At 42.9% G+C, this 17,428-nt stretch overlaps 1 protein-coding gene and 1 non-coding gene across 9 annotated transcripts in view; both read left to right on the top strand.

The window, feature by feature from the left end:
* Nucleotides 1-17,428, top strand: part of TOGARAM1 (TOG array regulator of axonemal microtubules 1) — a 148,030-nt gene that overhangs the window by 87,554 nt on the left and 43,048 nt on the right. For 7 of the 8 annotated variants that reach the window (XM_045587617.1, XM_036458229.2, XM_036458225.2 and 4 more), the window contains 4 exons: nt 3,569-3,744; nt 4,298-4,451; nt 4,645-4,779; nt 14,234-14,387. In XM_045587617.1, the coding sequence (XP_045443573.1) occupies nt 3,569-3,744; nt 4,298-4,451; nt 4,645-4,779; nt 14,234-14,387 (619 nt within the window). The remainder of the gene's footprint in view (nt 1-3,568; nt 3,745-4,297; nt 4,452-4,644; nt 4,780-14,233; nt 14,388-17,428) is intronic. The other variant, XM_036458217.2, reaches the window with a different exon arrangement.
* LOC118710197 lies at nt 10,199-10,304 on the top strand. Its single transcript, XR_004985330.1, has one exon. It is a non-coding gene; the product is annotated as a U6 spliceosomal RNA (small nuclear RNA).

Below are 17,428 nucleotides of genomic sequence, written 5' to 3'. Positions count from 1 at the left end.
TTTCCTTCCTGTGAACTTGGCACTTATATTATGTCTTGTAATACTCTTATTAGAGCATTTGCTTTTATACTTTACTAGAAGCCCAGTACATGGAGTCATGCACTGATGGGGCCCCACAGCATGGCCTGTGCCCTCTCGCAACCCAGGACCTTTCTGGGGAATGTCAGAGACCTGGTGCTCTGATTCAGACCAATCCCCACAGGCCAGGCCGAGGGAACCCACCAGTGCATGAATGTGTGCGCTGGGCCTCTAGTCCATATATATAAAACCTAAGCAACCATCTGACCATTTGACTGGTGGCTGTGATGTACATTGACCACCAGGGGGAACATGCTCAGTGTACAGGCATGGAAACATGATAAATTTCAAAAGGAAGGGGGAAGGGAGGAAGGTGGGAAGATATTAATCAAAGATCTTATATGCATACTAGAGGTCCAGTGCACAGGTTCATGCACCTGGGGTCCCTCAGCCTGGCCTGCAGGGCGGGTTGAAACCAGCAGTCCAACATCCTCTAAGGAGTCCCATATTGCAAGAGGGCACAGGCCAGCCCAAGGGACCTCACCAGTGCACAAATCCATGCACTAGGTCAGTTTTGGCCCAGTTCCCACAGGCCAGGCCAAGGTGCACAAATTCATTCACCGGTCCACTATATTATAAAAGGCCAGTTGGCTGTAACGACCAAAGGACCGGATACCAGGAGGTGCATGGAGTACCTCTTGGGTCTTCCCCACCTTACTCCCACCAGGGTTCTAGCAACATTGGCAGAGTGTCGCAGGTCACCAGCAGCGTCCACAGAGCGTTGTTGGGCACCGGCAGCATCTGTGGAGCATCACAAGGCTCCAACAGCATCCCTGGAGCTTGACAAGGTTCCAACAGTGTTCCTGGAGCGTCATTGGGTGCCAGCAGCATCAGTGGAGTGTGGCAGGGTGCCGGCAGTATCTGAAGAACGTGCGAGGCATCACGGGACAGCAGACATAGCTCTAATTTCAGGCTAGGCCTAGGGGACCCTACATGCACACATTTAATTGTGCGCTGGGTCTCTAGTCCTATATAATAAAGAGTTAATATGCAAATGATCATCATGCCATAACCATTCAGACACTCAAAACTGGGGAGAGAGAAATGGGGACCAGCCAGGCTATGGCCCAGGAGAGGGACAAGCTGCCCACCCCTGTGCCTGTGGCCTGGGAGAGGGACAGCTGCCCACCTCGTGGTCCTGCGTGCCTGCAGCTGTGGCCCAGGCAAAGCTGCCCACCCATGATCCCTGTGGCTGCAGCTGGCCTGGGCAAAGCCAGCTAATGTCCTGGGTGCCTGCAGCCAGCCAAAGGGAGGGAAGCCCTGGTCCTGGGTACCTGCGACTGGTTGGAGGAGGGAAGCCTTGGTCCCAGGTACAGGGTGAGGCAGAGGCAGTTAGTGGCGATCAGGCCAGCAGGGGAGCAGATAGGGGCAATCAGGCAGGAAGGCAGAGGTGGTTAGGGGCTATCAGGCAGGCAGGCAGTGTTGTTCAGGATAATCAAGCAGGCAGGCAGGCGAGCAGTTAGGAGCCAGCAGTCTGAGATTTTGAGAGGCAGTCAGATGGCCCCCAAAAGTTCCCAGATTGGAGAGGATGCAGGCCAGGCTGAGGGACCCCTCCCCTCGTGCATGAATTTCGTGCACCAGGCCTCTATTATATATATAAAAGGCTAATGTGCTAAGGGTCTGTCTGACCAGTTGCTGTGATGTGCACTGACCACATGGGGGCAGATGCTCAACGCAGGAGCTGTTGAGCTGCAGTGACGTGGCAGCAGTGATTCTCAGGTGACGCACCCCGAAACCAGAGAGGAGGGAGCCTGATTCCTCGTGGGACCACGCAATTCCACCTCTAGCTCTGTGTTGTTGCTGGAGTACTGTCGGCCCCAAATATGATTTACTGAACACTGAGTTTGCGTTCCACACCCTTTACAACAGCAACTTTGCAGAGTACCCTCTCGCATTCCGGGACCTCTCCAGATGTCAGCTATTTCTGGCATGATCCCTACAGGCCACGCTGAGGGTCCCTACCTGCCAGAGGGACCCCATTCACTCTGTAGACACCTTTTGAGCCATGGCATCACCCCAAGTGTGGCCAGCCAGGGAGGGACCGTGGTAGGCTGGCTCCAGGGCATATCTGGCCCATCTTACCCAGTCCTGCCCCACCGGCTACCTTCTAATTAATTTCCTTTCAATGTGCACAAATCCATGCAACAGGCCTCTAATATGGATATAAGATCTCTGGTTAATCTCTTCCTGCCCTTATCCTTCCCTCTTCCCTCTGAGATTAATAAACCTGTTCCAGGTTTCCATGCCTTTGCTTTGAGCATCTGCCCCCGGTCAGTGTGCATCGTAGCTACCAGTTGGATGGTTACTTGGGCTTTTATATAGAGATGATTAACACTAGAGACCTGGGCATGAAATTCTTGCATGTGGGGGGAGTGGGGGGAGGGCTGTCCCTCAGCCCAACCTGTAATGTCTCCAATCTGGGACCCCTACCAGTATCAGGCCTCAACAGGCAGTTGGACATCCCTCTCACAATCCAGGACTGCTGGCTCCCAACTGCTTGCCTGCCTGGCTGACTTATTGCCCCTCACGGCTTTTGCCTGCCAGCCTAATCATCCCCTAACCACTCACTTGCCAGCCTGATTGATGCCTAACTGCTCCCCAGCCAGCCTATTTGTCCCCACCTTCCCTCCTCTGCCAGCCTGGTCACCCCTAACTGCCCTCCCCTACAGGCTTGATCACCCCCAAATGCACTCTCCTGCTAGCCTGATTGCCCACAATTCCCTTCCTTGCAGGCCTGGTCCCTCCCGACTGCCTTCCCCTGCTGGCCATCTTATGTCCATATGGAGGCAGCCATCTTGTGTGTTGGAGTGATGGTCAATCTGCATATTACTCTTTTATTAGATAGGAGAATGGAGGCCTGGTGCATGGGTGAGGACTGGCAGGTTTGCCCCGAAGGGTGTCCCAGATCAGGGTGAGGGTTCCCTTGGGGCAGGCGTCTTCAAACTACGGCCCGCGGGCCACATGTGGCCCGCAGAGGTGTCTGATCCGGCCCGCCAGGTTTTTTGGGCAGTGAGCGCAGCCGAGGTGTTACAGTAGGAATTAGTAGTTCATATAGTCCGGCCCTCCAGCTCTCTGAGGGACCGTGATCTGGCCCCCTCTTTAAAAAGTTTGAGGACCCCTGCCTTGGGGTGAGGGACCTGTGGTGGTTTTCAGGCTGCCCATGCACCCAGCGACCCAAGCAGAGACCCTGGTATCTGGGATTTATTTATCTTCTATAATTGAAACTTTGTAGCTTTGAGCTGAGCCAAGCCTCCTGCTCACTCTGTGGCCGCAGCCATCTTGGTTGGTTTAATTTGCATATTTGCTTCTGATTGGCTGGTGGGCATGGTTTGTGGAGTGATGGTTATTGCATAATACTCTTTTAATAGAATGTTTCTCTTATTAACTATATATATTGTTTATTTTTTGAAGACCAAAGCCTTACCTTAAACTTCGTTATTCAGAGGGACACATAGATACTTAATGGCAGTCTATTGTTGGTTAATTTCAGGTGTATTTGGAAGTTCAAATTCAGTACCGGCAACCTGCAGCCAGTCAATGATATCTTCTGTTGAAAATGGGTATAAATTTTCAGTTAAACAAAGCTTTGAACCACCATCAGGGATTTATGGAAGATCAGTCCAACAAAGTATTCCATCATATCTTGATGTTGAGAATGAAAAAGATGTAAGGTTATTTTCTTCTTAATTAGTAGATTAACTTTAAGCCTGTCATACATTATTGTTTTGTATATGTCTGATTTGGGTTGAGGAAAGTGTTCCAGTTAAAAAAATTTTTAATTGCAATGTTATTGAAAATTCTGATGCTAATTTTTAAAATAATAAATTATTTTTTCCCACCAAATATGTTCATGTTGTGGTATAGCATCTGTTGTATTTTATACTATATGTTACTTTATGTATGTATATGTGTATGTGTACATATATGTATCATATATATATATATATATATATATATATATATATATATATATATATAACAGTTTTCTAGGATATACTCAATGAATAACAGACTAATATCCTCAGACAAAAATTTAGTTGGATATTATCTCTATGTAATCCTATTCTACTTTATGATTCCTGAAGTAAGAACTAAGAAATGTATGGTTTATAGTGTATATAGACATTTAATGCCTATATACAGTTGTCTGAGATTAGAATAGTTATTTTAAATGTCACACTCCCTGAATACTTTCAGATATTTCAACTTTTTAATGCAGATCAAACTTTCTGTTTCAAAATTTACTTTTGGCAAGATGAAACAAAAGAAGAAAGAGGAAAAGGAACTTTTTGACATTAAAGATTGTGGACAGAAGGAACATAATTCCTGGGAGGAAATGAAACATACAGGAACTGAAAAAATGACATCAGAAAGTAAGTGGAATTTAGCTTTTGGGGTTTTTTTAACAATAATATTCTAGAGCTAGTGTAATGAGATTTAACTTAGGGTTATATCTGGCTAATAGTGGACTATGTTGAACTATAATGCTGAAATTTATAAAACCCAGTATCTTATAATAAATAATTATTACTCATAAGCAGGGGGTGACTGTTTTTCTTTTTCTAGATTTAAATATTTTTGGAGATGAGATGGGAATATCAAAAAATGAGAGTTCCTCTTTAGAAAACATTACCTTTAACCCTCAATTGAAAACAGGGGCCAATTTAAAAAGGTCACCATCTCTAGTGTTTTCAGATTCAGATAAGTCACTTGATTAAATGTACCGTATTTTTCGGACCATAAGACGCTCCGGACCATAAGACGCACCAGTTTTTAGAGAAGGAAAATGAAGAAAAAAAGACTCTGAAACAAATAGTGTCCTAAAATATTTTATGTGCATTAAAACCCAACATCACAGTCATAAACACATGTAATCAACCCTGTAAAGTAAACAGCAGCATTTAGAACCATTTTAGAGCCGGGCAAGCACACAGAGACCACACAGAGCCGGGCAAGTAAAAAAAAATTTTTTTTAAAGTATATGTGTAGGCTATATTTGGACCATAAGATGCAGGGACTTTTCCCCCCCACTTCTGGGGGGAAAAAAGTGCGTCTTATGGTCCGAAAAATACGGTAAATAGTAATGTCACAATGCTTGTTAAGCTTAAGAGGCCACATCTGGTTCAGCTCATTGGTGACGGAGAGAACACTAAACCAGTAGGAGTCATTAGACAGACTCGAAGATCCAGATTTTCTCAAAGATTTCTTTTATGCTCCCTGCAAATATTCGTTTCATTGAATAGAGTTTTTCCATTTTATAGGTAAGGTAACAGAGATTGTGAAGCTGGTTGATATTAGGTCATGATTTTTAAAAATTATATTTATCATTTATTCAGTACTCTCATTTAGTAACTTATAAGGTTCCATACCTGGCCAAGCATAGGCTCCACCTTTCCTGTATTGTTTTATTTTATTTTATTTTATTTTATTTTATTTTATTTTAATTGATTTCAGAGAAAGTAAGGGAGAGGGAAAGAGGGATGGAAACATCAATGATGACCAAGATTCACTGATTGGCTGCCCAATGTAATGCAAGAAGTTGTGAAAACTTTTAAAAACTCTGTATCCTCAAATACTAAATGATAATTACCACAAGGGGAGGAGGGTATAATGGGTGAAAGGAGTCAAAAGATACAAACTTCCAGTTATAAAATAAATATGTAATGGGGATGTAATGTACAATGTAGTGACTATAGATAATAATACTTTATTGTATATTTGGAAGTTTTAAAAGAGTCAATCTTAAAAGTTCTCATTACAACAAAAATCCTATATAATAATAGCCTAATATGCTAAGTGTCCAGGCATCCGTTCAACCAATCAATGCATAATATGCTAATGATATGCTAAGGCCACTCAACCACTTGCTATGACTTGCACTGACCTTCAGGGGGAAGATGCTCTGACCAGTAGGTTAGCTTGCTGCTGGGGTCTGGCAGATCAGGACTAAGTGAGATGGGCTGGACACACTTCGGAGCCCTCCCGTAGTTCTTCCCAGTCCTCAATCATGTACCGGTGGGGTCCCTCAGCTTGACCTGCACCCTCTCACAATCTGGGACCCCTTGGGGGATATCAGAGAGCCAGTTTTGGCCTGATCCCGCAGGCCAGACCGAGGGACCCCATTGGTGTACGAATTTGTGCACTGGTCCTCTAGTATTTTTATAACTATGTATGGGGACAATGGTTGCTAGACATACTGTGGTGATTATTTTGCAGTCTGTATATATATATTGAATCATTATATTATACTCATGAAGCTAATATAATGTTATATGTCAATTATACCTAAATTAAAAAATAAGATAAACTTTGTTTTTAAAAAAAGAAAAAATTATGTACAGTAGGTCCTCCAGTTACGTAAGAGATTCGTTCCTACAGCATAATGTATTGCGATTTTTGCTCTAAGTTGGAACCCACCTACATAAGCACCTACGTCACTCACATGGAGCACATACACAGCAGTAGTGAAGAGAAACAGTAAAAACTAATTAAAAGAAAGATAACAATTCTTGACCTTTACTTGTGGTAAATAAATAAAAAACATAGCCGAGACCGGTTTGGCTCAATGGATAGAGCGTCGGCTTGGGGACTGAAAGGTCCCCGGGTTCGATTCCAGTCAAGGGCATGTACCTTGGTTGCGGGCATATCCCCAGTAGGGGGTGTGCAAGAGGCAGCTGATCGATGACTCTCTCTCATCGATGTTTCTAACTCTCTATCTCTCTCCCTTCCTCTCTGTACAAAATCAATAAAATATATATAAAAAAAATAAAGCACATATGTATATACATCAAAATGAAGGAACTTTTTTTTAAATAAATAAATGGGAGATGATGACATAACCACAAAATGATGTACATCGAATCCAACTTAACCCGAGGACTGCCTGTATCCTCAAAACTATATAGTAATTGTTGAAAGTATTACTGATGAGAGATGTTGGTCAATAGAATTACTAGGGAAACATGGCCCTAAGAACTATTGGGAGAAAAACCCGCAAAATGTCTTACCTATGCTAGTAGTTAACAGTACCAAATAGTACAAAATAGCAACAAATCATAATTATTTTTAATATGTCTTTATTGATTTTAGAGAGAGAAAGTGAGGGGGTAGAAAGATAGAAACATATATATAGAAACATCAATTAGCTGCCTCCTGCATGCCCCCTACTGGGATTGAGCCTACAACTCAGGCATGTGCCCTGACTAAGAAACCGGTGACCTCTTGATTCATGGGTTGACACTTAAGCCAAATTATAAATTTTTAAGTATTCGTTCTTGTTAGAGACATCACCTAATTTTGTTATTTTTGCCTATAATGGAGGCTTCACAGATTGTGTTTCTAGGAAGTATAAGGAGAGTGCATCCTTGAAGTCACCCTGGTATTATTTGAGCAGAAGAATATGCTTACAGAATAAATACAAAAGTGAAAGTAAACTCTCATTTATTTATTTTTTATTAATCCTCATCTGAGGATATTTTTTCCATTGATTTTTAGGAGAGTGGAAGGCAGAGAGGGAGAGGAGAAAGAGGAGGTCGAGGAGGAGGAGGAGGAGAAGGAAGAGAAGGAGGAGAGAGAAGAAGGGAGAGGGGGAGGGGGAAGGAGAGAAATATGATGTGAAAGAGACACATTGATTGGTAGCCACATGCAAAGGAGGAGCAGGAGGAGGGTAGGGAGTGGAGGAGGGGGAGAAGGAGGAAGAGGGGAAGGGGGGAGGAGGAAGAGGGAGAGAAATATCAATGTGAGAGAGACACATTGATTGGTAGCCACCTTTAGGCACCCTCACCCAGGTCAGGTATTGAATCTGCAACCCAGGAACCCATGTCTAAGCACTTAACATACTATCCAGGGCTGAAAGCAAACTTTTAGGAACTATTTGAACAGTTTGACGTTGCCATGACACTTTTATTGTATTTTATAAAGAGTATCAGTCTAGGCCAAAACCGGTTTGGCTCAGTGGATAGAGCGTCGGCCTGCGGACTGAAAGGTCCCAGGTTCGATTCCGTTCAAGAGCATGTACCTTGGTTGTGGGCACATCCCCAGTAGGGGGTGTGCAAGAGGCAGCTGATCGATGATTCTCTGTCATCGATGTTTCTAACTCTCTGTACCTCTCTCTTCCTCTCTGTAAAAAAATCAATAAACTATATTTTTTTTAAAAAGAGTATCAGTCTACAATATAGTGGAAGTATTAAAAAACACAAGTTAGTTTGAGCATTACTGCTTTAGATTTATATTCTATAAAACTCCTATTCCAGACTAAAATTTTGTTTAGTTTTGTTTCTTTTTTTTTCCCTTGTGAAAATGCTAAAGATACTGATATAACTGCAAGGTTAAAAATTTGGTATTCATCTACATATCTTTAATAATGAGTTATTCTCTAACTTAGGTGTAGTATAGAAAGGGAATCTTGCCCTAGTGGATTTGGCTCAGTGGATAGGGAATCTGCCTGCAGACTCAAGGGTCCCAGGTTCGATTCCAGTCAAGGGCACATGCCCAGGTTGTGGGCCCAATTCCCAGTGGGGGGCATGCAAGAGGCAGCCAATCAATTGTTCTCTCTCATCATTGATGTTTCTATCTGTCTTTCCCTCTCCCTTCCTCTCTGAAATCAATAAAAATATATTTTTACAAAAAGGGAATCCTTAAAACTTTAGCTTCAGTTTCTTCATAATCTATACTAATAAAAGGATAATATGCTAATTAGATCGGGTGACCAGACATCTTCTGGACATCTGACTGAAGTTAGGGGGCGACCAGGCCAGCAGGTGGCAGTTGGGGGACAACCCAGGCTGGCAGGGGAGCAGTTAGAGGCGATCAGGCAGGCAGGCAGGTGAGTGGTTAGGAGCCAGCGGTCCTGGATTGGGAGACAGATGTCCGACTGTTCCTAAACCACAGTCGGACATCTCCCGAGGGGTCCCTAATTGGAGAGGGTGTGGGCCAGGCTGAGGAACCCCCCTCCCATGCACAAATTTCATGCACCAGGCCTCTAGTCCTATATAATAGAAGGGTAATATGCAAATCAACCAAATGGCAGAACCATCAGTTACTATGATGCACAATGACCATCGGGGCAGATGCCCAATGCTGAAGCTGCTCCCAGCATGCAGGCCTCTTTCGCTGGATGGGGCCTACTGGCCAACCTCTTGATCCTTCCCCCGGGGGCAGACCCTAATCGCCCAATGGCAAACAGAGAACTGGGGTGGGTGATTGCAGACACGGGCAGTGCCAGACAAAGGCTCCAGCCCCACTGGGAGTCCCACTCACAGAGGATGACCCACAGCAGGGGGCGGGGACAGCCAGCCGGCAGGAGCAGTCAACCTCTCTGTCCCTACCCCCTGGACAGCAGATCAACCTGATGGTGAACAGAAAACGGGGGTGCGAGGCAGTGGGGGCACAGGGCTGGCACAAATTTCATGCACTAGGCCTCTAATATAGGAATAATATAACTATCAGATAGGGTTCCTGAATGAATGAAATTAGATAACGTAAATGAAGCACATTTCACAATACCAGGCAAATTCTCAATAAATAATGGCTAGTATTTTGTATTTGTAATTTTTGGGGGGTTGTGAAATTCCAAAGTTGGAGGATTTTGTTTATACACTAGAGGCCTGAAATTCGTGCACGGGGGTGTGTGTCCCTCAGCCCCGCCTGCACTCTCTCCAATCTGGGACCTCTAAAGGGATGTCTGACTGCCAGTTTAGGCCTTTTCACCTGCCTGCCTGCCTGCCTGCCTGCCTGCCCTAACCACTTCTGCCTGCAGTCTGATCACCCCCTAACCAATCCCCTGCCACCTCGATCACCCCCAACTGCCTCCCCTGCTGGCCTGATCCTCCCCAGCTATCCTCCCCTGCAGGCATCATTGCCCCCAACTGGCCTCCCTTGTAGGCCTGGTCCCTCCCTACTCCCCTCCACTGCTGGCCTGATTGCCCGCAACTGGCCTTCCCTGCCAGCCATCTTGTGGTGGCCATCTTGTGTTCACATGGAGGCGGCCATCTTGTGTGTTGGAGTGATGGTCAATTTGCATATTAACTCTTTATTATAATATATAGAATATCAGACTTAGATATGAAACCTAATAAGGGTATAATATGAATCATACCCCCCCAGATTTTTTTAAATGAGGGTGCTTGGTTTGGCAGCACTTGTACTAAAATTGGAACAATACAGAGAAATTACCCTCGCCCCTGTGCTTGTATGACACACAAAATTTTTATACAAAATAATATTGAATATAAATTGTAATTGAAAAAAATTTTAAGAAAAATAAAAGGTCTATTTATTATATTCTTTTGAAAAATTTTGTTTAAATATGTGTTTATTTATTTTTAGAGAGAGGGAGAAAGAAAGATAGAAACATAGATGAGTGACAGGGAAGCATCATCGATTGGCTACCTACTGCACATCCCCTCCCCCGCCACTGGGGATCAAGCCCACAACACAGGAATGTGCCCTGATCGGAATGGACCTCTTGGATCATGAATCAACATTCAGCCACTGAGCCACACTGTCTAGGCAAAAATTTATTGATTTGAGAGAGAGAGAGAGAAATGGAGAGATTGGAGCCTTCCCTGGGGGAAGGGACCAAGGGGTTGGCCGTCAGGCCCCATCAGTGATTTATACATTCATTGGTTGTTTCTTGTATGTGCCCTGACTGGAGATCAAACATGCAACCTTGTTGTATCAGGAGAACACTCTAACCAACTGAGCTACTGGACCAGAGCTACTAATTATACTCTTTTTAAGAAATTAGTATAGCTGAAACCGGTTTGGCTCAGAGGTAGAGCGTCGGCCTGCGGACTGAAAGGTCCCGGGCTCAATTCCGATCAAGGGCATGTACCTTGGTTGCGGGCACATCCCCGGTGGAGGGGGGTGTAAGAGGCAGCTGGTCGATGTTTCTCTCTCATCGACATTTCTAGCTCTCTATCTCTCTCCCTTCCTCTCTGTAAAAAATCACTAAAATATATTTTAAAAAAAGAAAAAAAAAGAAAAAAAGAAATTAGTATAGCCCTAGCTGGTTTGGCTCAGGGGATAGATCATCGGCCTGCAGACTGAAGTGTCTTAGGTTTGATTCCAGTCAAGGGCACATGCCCAGGTTGTGGGCTCGATTCCCAGCTGGGAGATGTGTGGGAGGCAGCCGATCAATGATTCTTTCTCATCATTGATGTTTCTCTCTCTCTCTCCCTCTCCCTTCCTCTCTGAAATATATATATATATATATATATATATATATATATATATATATATATATATATGAAAAAAATTAATATAGAGAAGTGTTTATTGGGTTTGGTAACATGTAGATCATTGGTATCCTTGACAAGTTTTTTTTTGTTTGTTTTTTTTAAAGGGAGAGAGAGACAGAGAAAAATTGATGTGAAAACGCACAACAATTGGCTGCCTCCTGCACACCCCCTACTGGGAATGGAGCCCAAAATCCTGGTGCCTTGACCAAGAATCCATCTGGCAGCCTTTTGCCAAGGTTACTTATTATATTCTTTAATTGCTACATCATCTTCCTCATGTATGATTTACTCTGATAAAAACTATTACTAATTTATTAATGCAATAATCCAAAATATCGTATTTATCTATTTGAATATCTCTTGTCAGGTATGTGATAAATTTCTAGTGGTAGGAATTTTGTTTTAGACCTCTATATATAAAATCAAAGGTAATAGTGCACTTAGATCTAAATCCTGCCTTTGCCACTCATCATCATTGAGACCTTGAATAAGTTTTTTAGCCTCTGTAAAACTCAGTTATCTTCTCAGTCACAAAATAGAGATGATAGTATCTATCTCAGCTTTTTGAGAAAATTAAATGCAGTAAAGATTGTAAAAGCAGATGTCATAAGATATAGCATGAAATATTTTTTAAAAGTTAACTAATATTGCTAATACCTTGTTTCCTTTGAATTTTATTTTATTTTTTTAAATATATTTTATTGATTTTGTACAGAGAGGAGGGGAGAGAGATAGAGAGCCAGAAACATCGATGAGAGAGAGTCATCGATCAGCTGCCTCTTGCACACCCCCCACTGGGGATATGCCCGCAACCAATATACATGCCCTTGACCGGAATTGAACCTGGGACCTTTCGGTCCCCAAGCCGACACTCTATCCATTGAGCCAAACCAGTCTCGGCTCCTTTGAATTTTAAATGCATCTGAATACATAATTAGGGGGTAGCATCAAATGAAATTTCTTATATTTGTATATCTCATGTATTTTATGTAACATTCTCTTACAAATAGCATGATCGATAAATACTTTTATGCTAGTCATTTTTTAGTACCTAATATTATTTTAAGAGTAATATTAACATGAAAAATAGCTAATAAATCTTTACCCACTTATAGAAGCCAGTACACATTTCTTACACCTGCCTGCAAAATTTACATTGTGCAATACTCTCAGGACACTATCCTGAGCACTCAGGGGTGATGTAAGGAAATACCTTATATCTGGAAATCATTGATTATGGAAAAACATTGTTTTAGTACTACACATAGGCTTAAGATGATATACTACTGATTCTATGCCAATAGCAAAATTTGTTATTTTTATAATTCAACTAAAATTCTAAATGCTGATGCCTTGAAGCTTCATTTTTAATTATCATTTTATGGTTAAACAGATATATATTCACACATTTTTACAAAATCCTCTATAATAAATAGGTAATATGCAAATTGAATGTCCCACCCTCACACAAGATGGCTGCACCAAGTGGTCACAAGATGGCTGGCAGAGAGGGCAGTTGTTTGAGATCAGGCCAGCAGGAAGAGCAGTTGGGAGTGACCAGGCCTGCAGGGGAGGGCAGTTAGGGGGTGATCAGATTGGCAGGCAGAAGCAGTTAGGGGCCATCAGGCAGGCAGGCGAGAGGTTGGGAGTCAGCAGTCCCCGAGTGTGAGAGGAATGTCTGACTGCTGGTTTCAGCCCAATCCCACAGCAATCAGGCCTAAACCAGCAGTGGGACATCCCCAACAGGTCCCAGATTGGAGAGGGTGCAGGCTGGGCTGAGGGACCACCTCCCTCCTTTCTCTCTTCCCCCAACCCCCAGTGCAAAAGACTATGCTTTCCTGCTCATCTAAGTCTGTCCCTTGAGTGTGTGGCTAATGGCTATGTAGAGGTGTATAATGTGGTATGATGTGACACTAACCTCTGGGTACACGGCTCCTAGGTCTCCAGGGAGGTGTAAAGTCAACCACTGCCTCGGACCACCAAGCAGGAACTACAGAAAGATCTGCAGATTCCTCCTCTTTGTATCAGATTTGCAAATGTTCAGATGAGGCCCAGCTATGAAGCAAGGGAGGCAGGTGCTGCTTCTAAATCTTAGGCCCTTTATTGATAGGTTTGGGGTTCCCTGGCCCAGCTGCAGCTTGTTTGACAGATTTTAGCCTAAGCAAGGACAGGCCATTCATATGCAAAAGCTGCTGCACACAGCTTGGGTTGGGTTGTAAATTGGATGAGGCAAGGTCTTAAGGAATCACTAGAGCGGAGGAAACAGGAATAGCTGCCAGTCAGCCCAGAATAGGAACAGTGATCCCTGTGAGAGCCTCTGTCTGTGAGAAAGCTACCCCAAATTCCTGCCCTGTTACCAGACAATCCAGTTTCTTCTTATGTGTGTTTATGATACGGGAGCTCAGAGGAAGTGGGACCTTGTAAGTTCAGTTCCTGGTGCTGGCCTTTTAAGAGGAACAGCTGGGACTCCAGCAGCCTCTGTGTTACTGAGCCCCAATTCACACTGGTTTTTATACCACATAGTTTTTAATGCCCATAAGAACTTTTTTTGCAGCCTTGGGACCCCTAGACTGCAGGGCTGGTGTAGGACTGCAACCCCTTGCTTCTTGCTAGCAGCCTCCACAGTAATTAATTAAATTTCCCTCCCAATTAAAAATGCAGCACACATGGTATAAAAGCCCATGGGTGCCAGATAAGCCCATCCCGCACCTCCTACCTGTCTCAGTGTGTTTTCTTCTTTGTTTCTCTAGGAATTCCATTCAGCCAGCTTTCCAGCAGTTCTGGATGATGGTTGTTCTATTTTAGTTGTAATTTTGATGTGGTTGTGGGAGGTGGCAAGTATATATATTTACCTACACCACCATCTTCCTCGATTTCTAGTTGATTCTTGATTTAATTTTTTTTGTTTCTTTTAGGTGAAGTGTCTCCTGGAGCCATTCCACAGTACAGAGAAAGGATGTCTGCTGTCACTCATAGTCCAGAAATAATGGATCCATCAGAACTACGGCCATTTTCTAAACCAGATATAGCTCTGATAGAAGCCCTGAAGCTTTTAGCTGATGAGGATTGGTAAGTTCACCATTCTTTTCTTTTTAACAAGTTTTTTATTTTTAAGATTTGTTTTTGCCATTAAATAAAAATTTTTTTTAAGTAAATCCTTTATTGTTCAGCCTAAGCCAGTTTTGCTCAGTGGATAGAGCGTCATCCTGCTGACTGAAAGGTCCTGGGTTTGATTCTGGTCAAGGGCATGTACCTTGGTTGCAGGCACATCCCCAGTGGGGGGTGTGCAGGAGGCAGCTGATCAATGTTTCTCTCTCATCGATGTTTCTGGCTATTTCTCTTCTTTCCTCTCTATAAAATAATCAATAAAATATATATATTTTTTAAAAAGAAAATCTTGCCAAAACTGGTTTGGCTCAGTGGATAGAGTGTCGGCCTGTGAACTGAAAGGTTCCAGGTTTGATTCCGGTCAAGGGCATGTACCTTGGTTGTGCGCACATCCCCAATAGGGGGTGTGCAGGAGGCAGCTGATTGATGATGCTCTCATCGATGTTTCTAACTCTCTATACCTCTCTCTTCCTCTCTGTAAAAAATCAATAAAATTATATAAATATAAAAAAGAAAATCTTTATTGTTCAGATTATTACAGTTGTTTCTCCTTTTTCCCCCATTACTCCCCTCCAACCTCTGCCCTTACCTCCTCACCACTGTCCTCATCCATAGGTGTACAATTTTTGTCCATTCTCTTCTTGAACCCCCACACCCTTTCCCCCTGAGAATTATCAGTCCACTCCCATTATGCCCTGATTCTATTATATACACAAGTTTATTCTGTTCCTCAGATTTTTAATTCACTTGATATTTAGATTCACTTGTTGATAGATTTGTATTTGTTGTTCATAATTTTTATCTTTACTTTTTTCTTCTTCCTCTTCTCAAAAAACACTTTTCAGCATTTCATATAATACTGGTTTGGTGGTGATGAACTCCTTTACTTTTTCTTATCTCTGAAGCTCTTAATCAAACCTTCAATTCTGAATAATAACTTTGCTGGGTAGAGTATGCTTGGTTGTAGGTTCTTGCTATTCAACACTTTGAATATTGCTTGCCACTCTCATCTGGCCTATATAGTTTCTTTTGAGAAATCAGCTGACAATCGTATGGGTGCTCCTTTATAGGTAACTACCTACTTTTCTCTTGCTGATTTTAATATTCTATCTTTGTCTTTTGCCCTTGGCATTTTAATTATGATGTCTCTTGGTGTGGTCCTCTTTGGATTCCTTTTGTTAAGGGTTCTGTGTGCTTCCTGGACTCGTAAGTTTATTTCATCAGGTGGGGGAAGTTTTTATATAGGATTCTCTTTCACAGCCTGCGTAGAAAGAGTTCAAATTCAGGGTTCAGGTTCTGGAGAAGGGCCGCACACAAATGAAGAGACCTGAGACTTGAAGAATTTCAATTTGTTGATATGGGGGCCAGGTGGTAGTCCAACTCTAGTGGGAGAACTACTCCCTGCTCTGGCCCTGCCATTCCTTTTATTGAGGCTTTGGGGAAAACATCTTAGGCAACGTAAATAGAAATTTACATGTAGCCCTTAGGCAGGAAATAACAGAAACTTACTCAGGACAAACAAGGTGAAGGCTGCTTCAGCTAACATCTCAACTAAAGGTTAGAGCAATTAAGGTTGTTGACCAGCCTTCCTGCCTTCCTGTCAACATCTCTTTTTTAGTGAAACTGATTTGTTTTCCAGCATTTTCAGTCATTATTTCTTAAAATAGGTTTTCAGTATCTTGCTCTCTCTCTTCTTCTGGCACCTCCATTATGCTGATATGTTGGTATGCTTGAAGTTGTCCCAGTGGCTCCTTACACTATCTTCAACTTTTTAAATTCTTTTTTCTTTTTGCTTTTCAGTTGAGAGTTTTTTGCCTTTTTGTATTTCAAGTATTTGACTTGATTCTTTTCTTTTTCTAGTCTGCTGCTGGGTTTCTGTATAATATTTTTAATTTTAGTCAGAGTATGTTTAATTTTTATTAGGTCCTTTTTCATACCCTCAAGGGTCTTGTTAAATTTATTGGCCTTTTCTAGGAAGTCCTTGAAAAACCTTATAACCGTGGTTTTGAACTCTATATCCAGTCGTTTGTTTTCCTCTATTTCTTTTGTTTGTGATCTCCTCATTTTTGCTGCTTCCGTGAGTTGGTAGGATGGCTTTGTCTGAGGCCACACAGAAGGAGCCACAGCGAGAACTACAGTTTTCTCCTCTTTGCTTGGGGTTTGGAGGTTTTGGAGCTGTCTGACCAGAGCTGTAGTTTAGGTTAAGCTGCAATAGGGCAGGCCATTTATATGCAAAGCCACTGGGTGGAGCTTGGGTGGGTTTGTAAATTGTGCTGGATGGGGTCTCAGGGAGTCACTAGGCTAGGGTGTGGCAAACGGCGATGCCTACCAGTCAGTCTTCTCTGCATTTCCGCATTTCCAAGTCCCCGTGTCCTGCACCCCAGTGCAGTAAACAATGATTACTGGGCGCACCTCTGCAAGAAATCACCCTCAGAGGGAACCAAAGCTTATCTGCGCCACCCCGAGACTCCACCCCATCCAAGTGGAATACAGAAGCCCTCCTAGCTGAGACACTGCTGATCCTCACAGCCAATTGGCTTAGAGATCAACGTTTCCCAGTGATACCAACAACAAGCAAGACTGCACACACAGCCCACAAAGGGCTACACCAAGACTGTCCACCTCAGGTAACTGAGAAGGCTGTGCTACTGGGCTGTACCAGAACACCTAGCACACAAAACTATTCCATCAAATCAGGGAAGCAGCTAAAATGCAGAGAAGAGGCAGGACACAAAGGAAGGAGATGGAGGAAAATAAAAGAATGGACATTGAGTTCAAAACTACAGCTTTAAGGTTTTTCAAATATTTCCTAAAAAAAGGCCGATAAAATAAATGAGACCTATGAGGATATGAAAAGGGATCAACTAGAAATAAAAAGGGAGCAACTAGAAATAAAGAAAACATTGTCTGAAATAAAAAATATTACACAGAATCCTAAAAACAGACTGGAAGATCGCAAGAATCAAGACAAGATTTGGACCACAAAGAGCCAGAAAGTACTC

This window comes from Pipistrellus kuhlii, unplaced genomic scaffold (genome assembly GCF_014108245.1).
Source record: "Pipistrellus kuhlii isolate mPipKuh1 unplaced genomic scaffold, mPipKuh1.p scaffold_m20_p_1, whole genome shotgun sequence".
NCBI classification, from domain to species: Eukaryota; Metazoa; Chordata; class Mammalia; order Chiroptera; family Vespertilionidae; genus Pipistrellus; species Pipistrellus kuhlii.
This window is presented reverse-complemented; position numbering and strand designations above follow the sequence as displayed.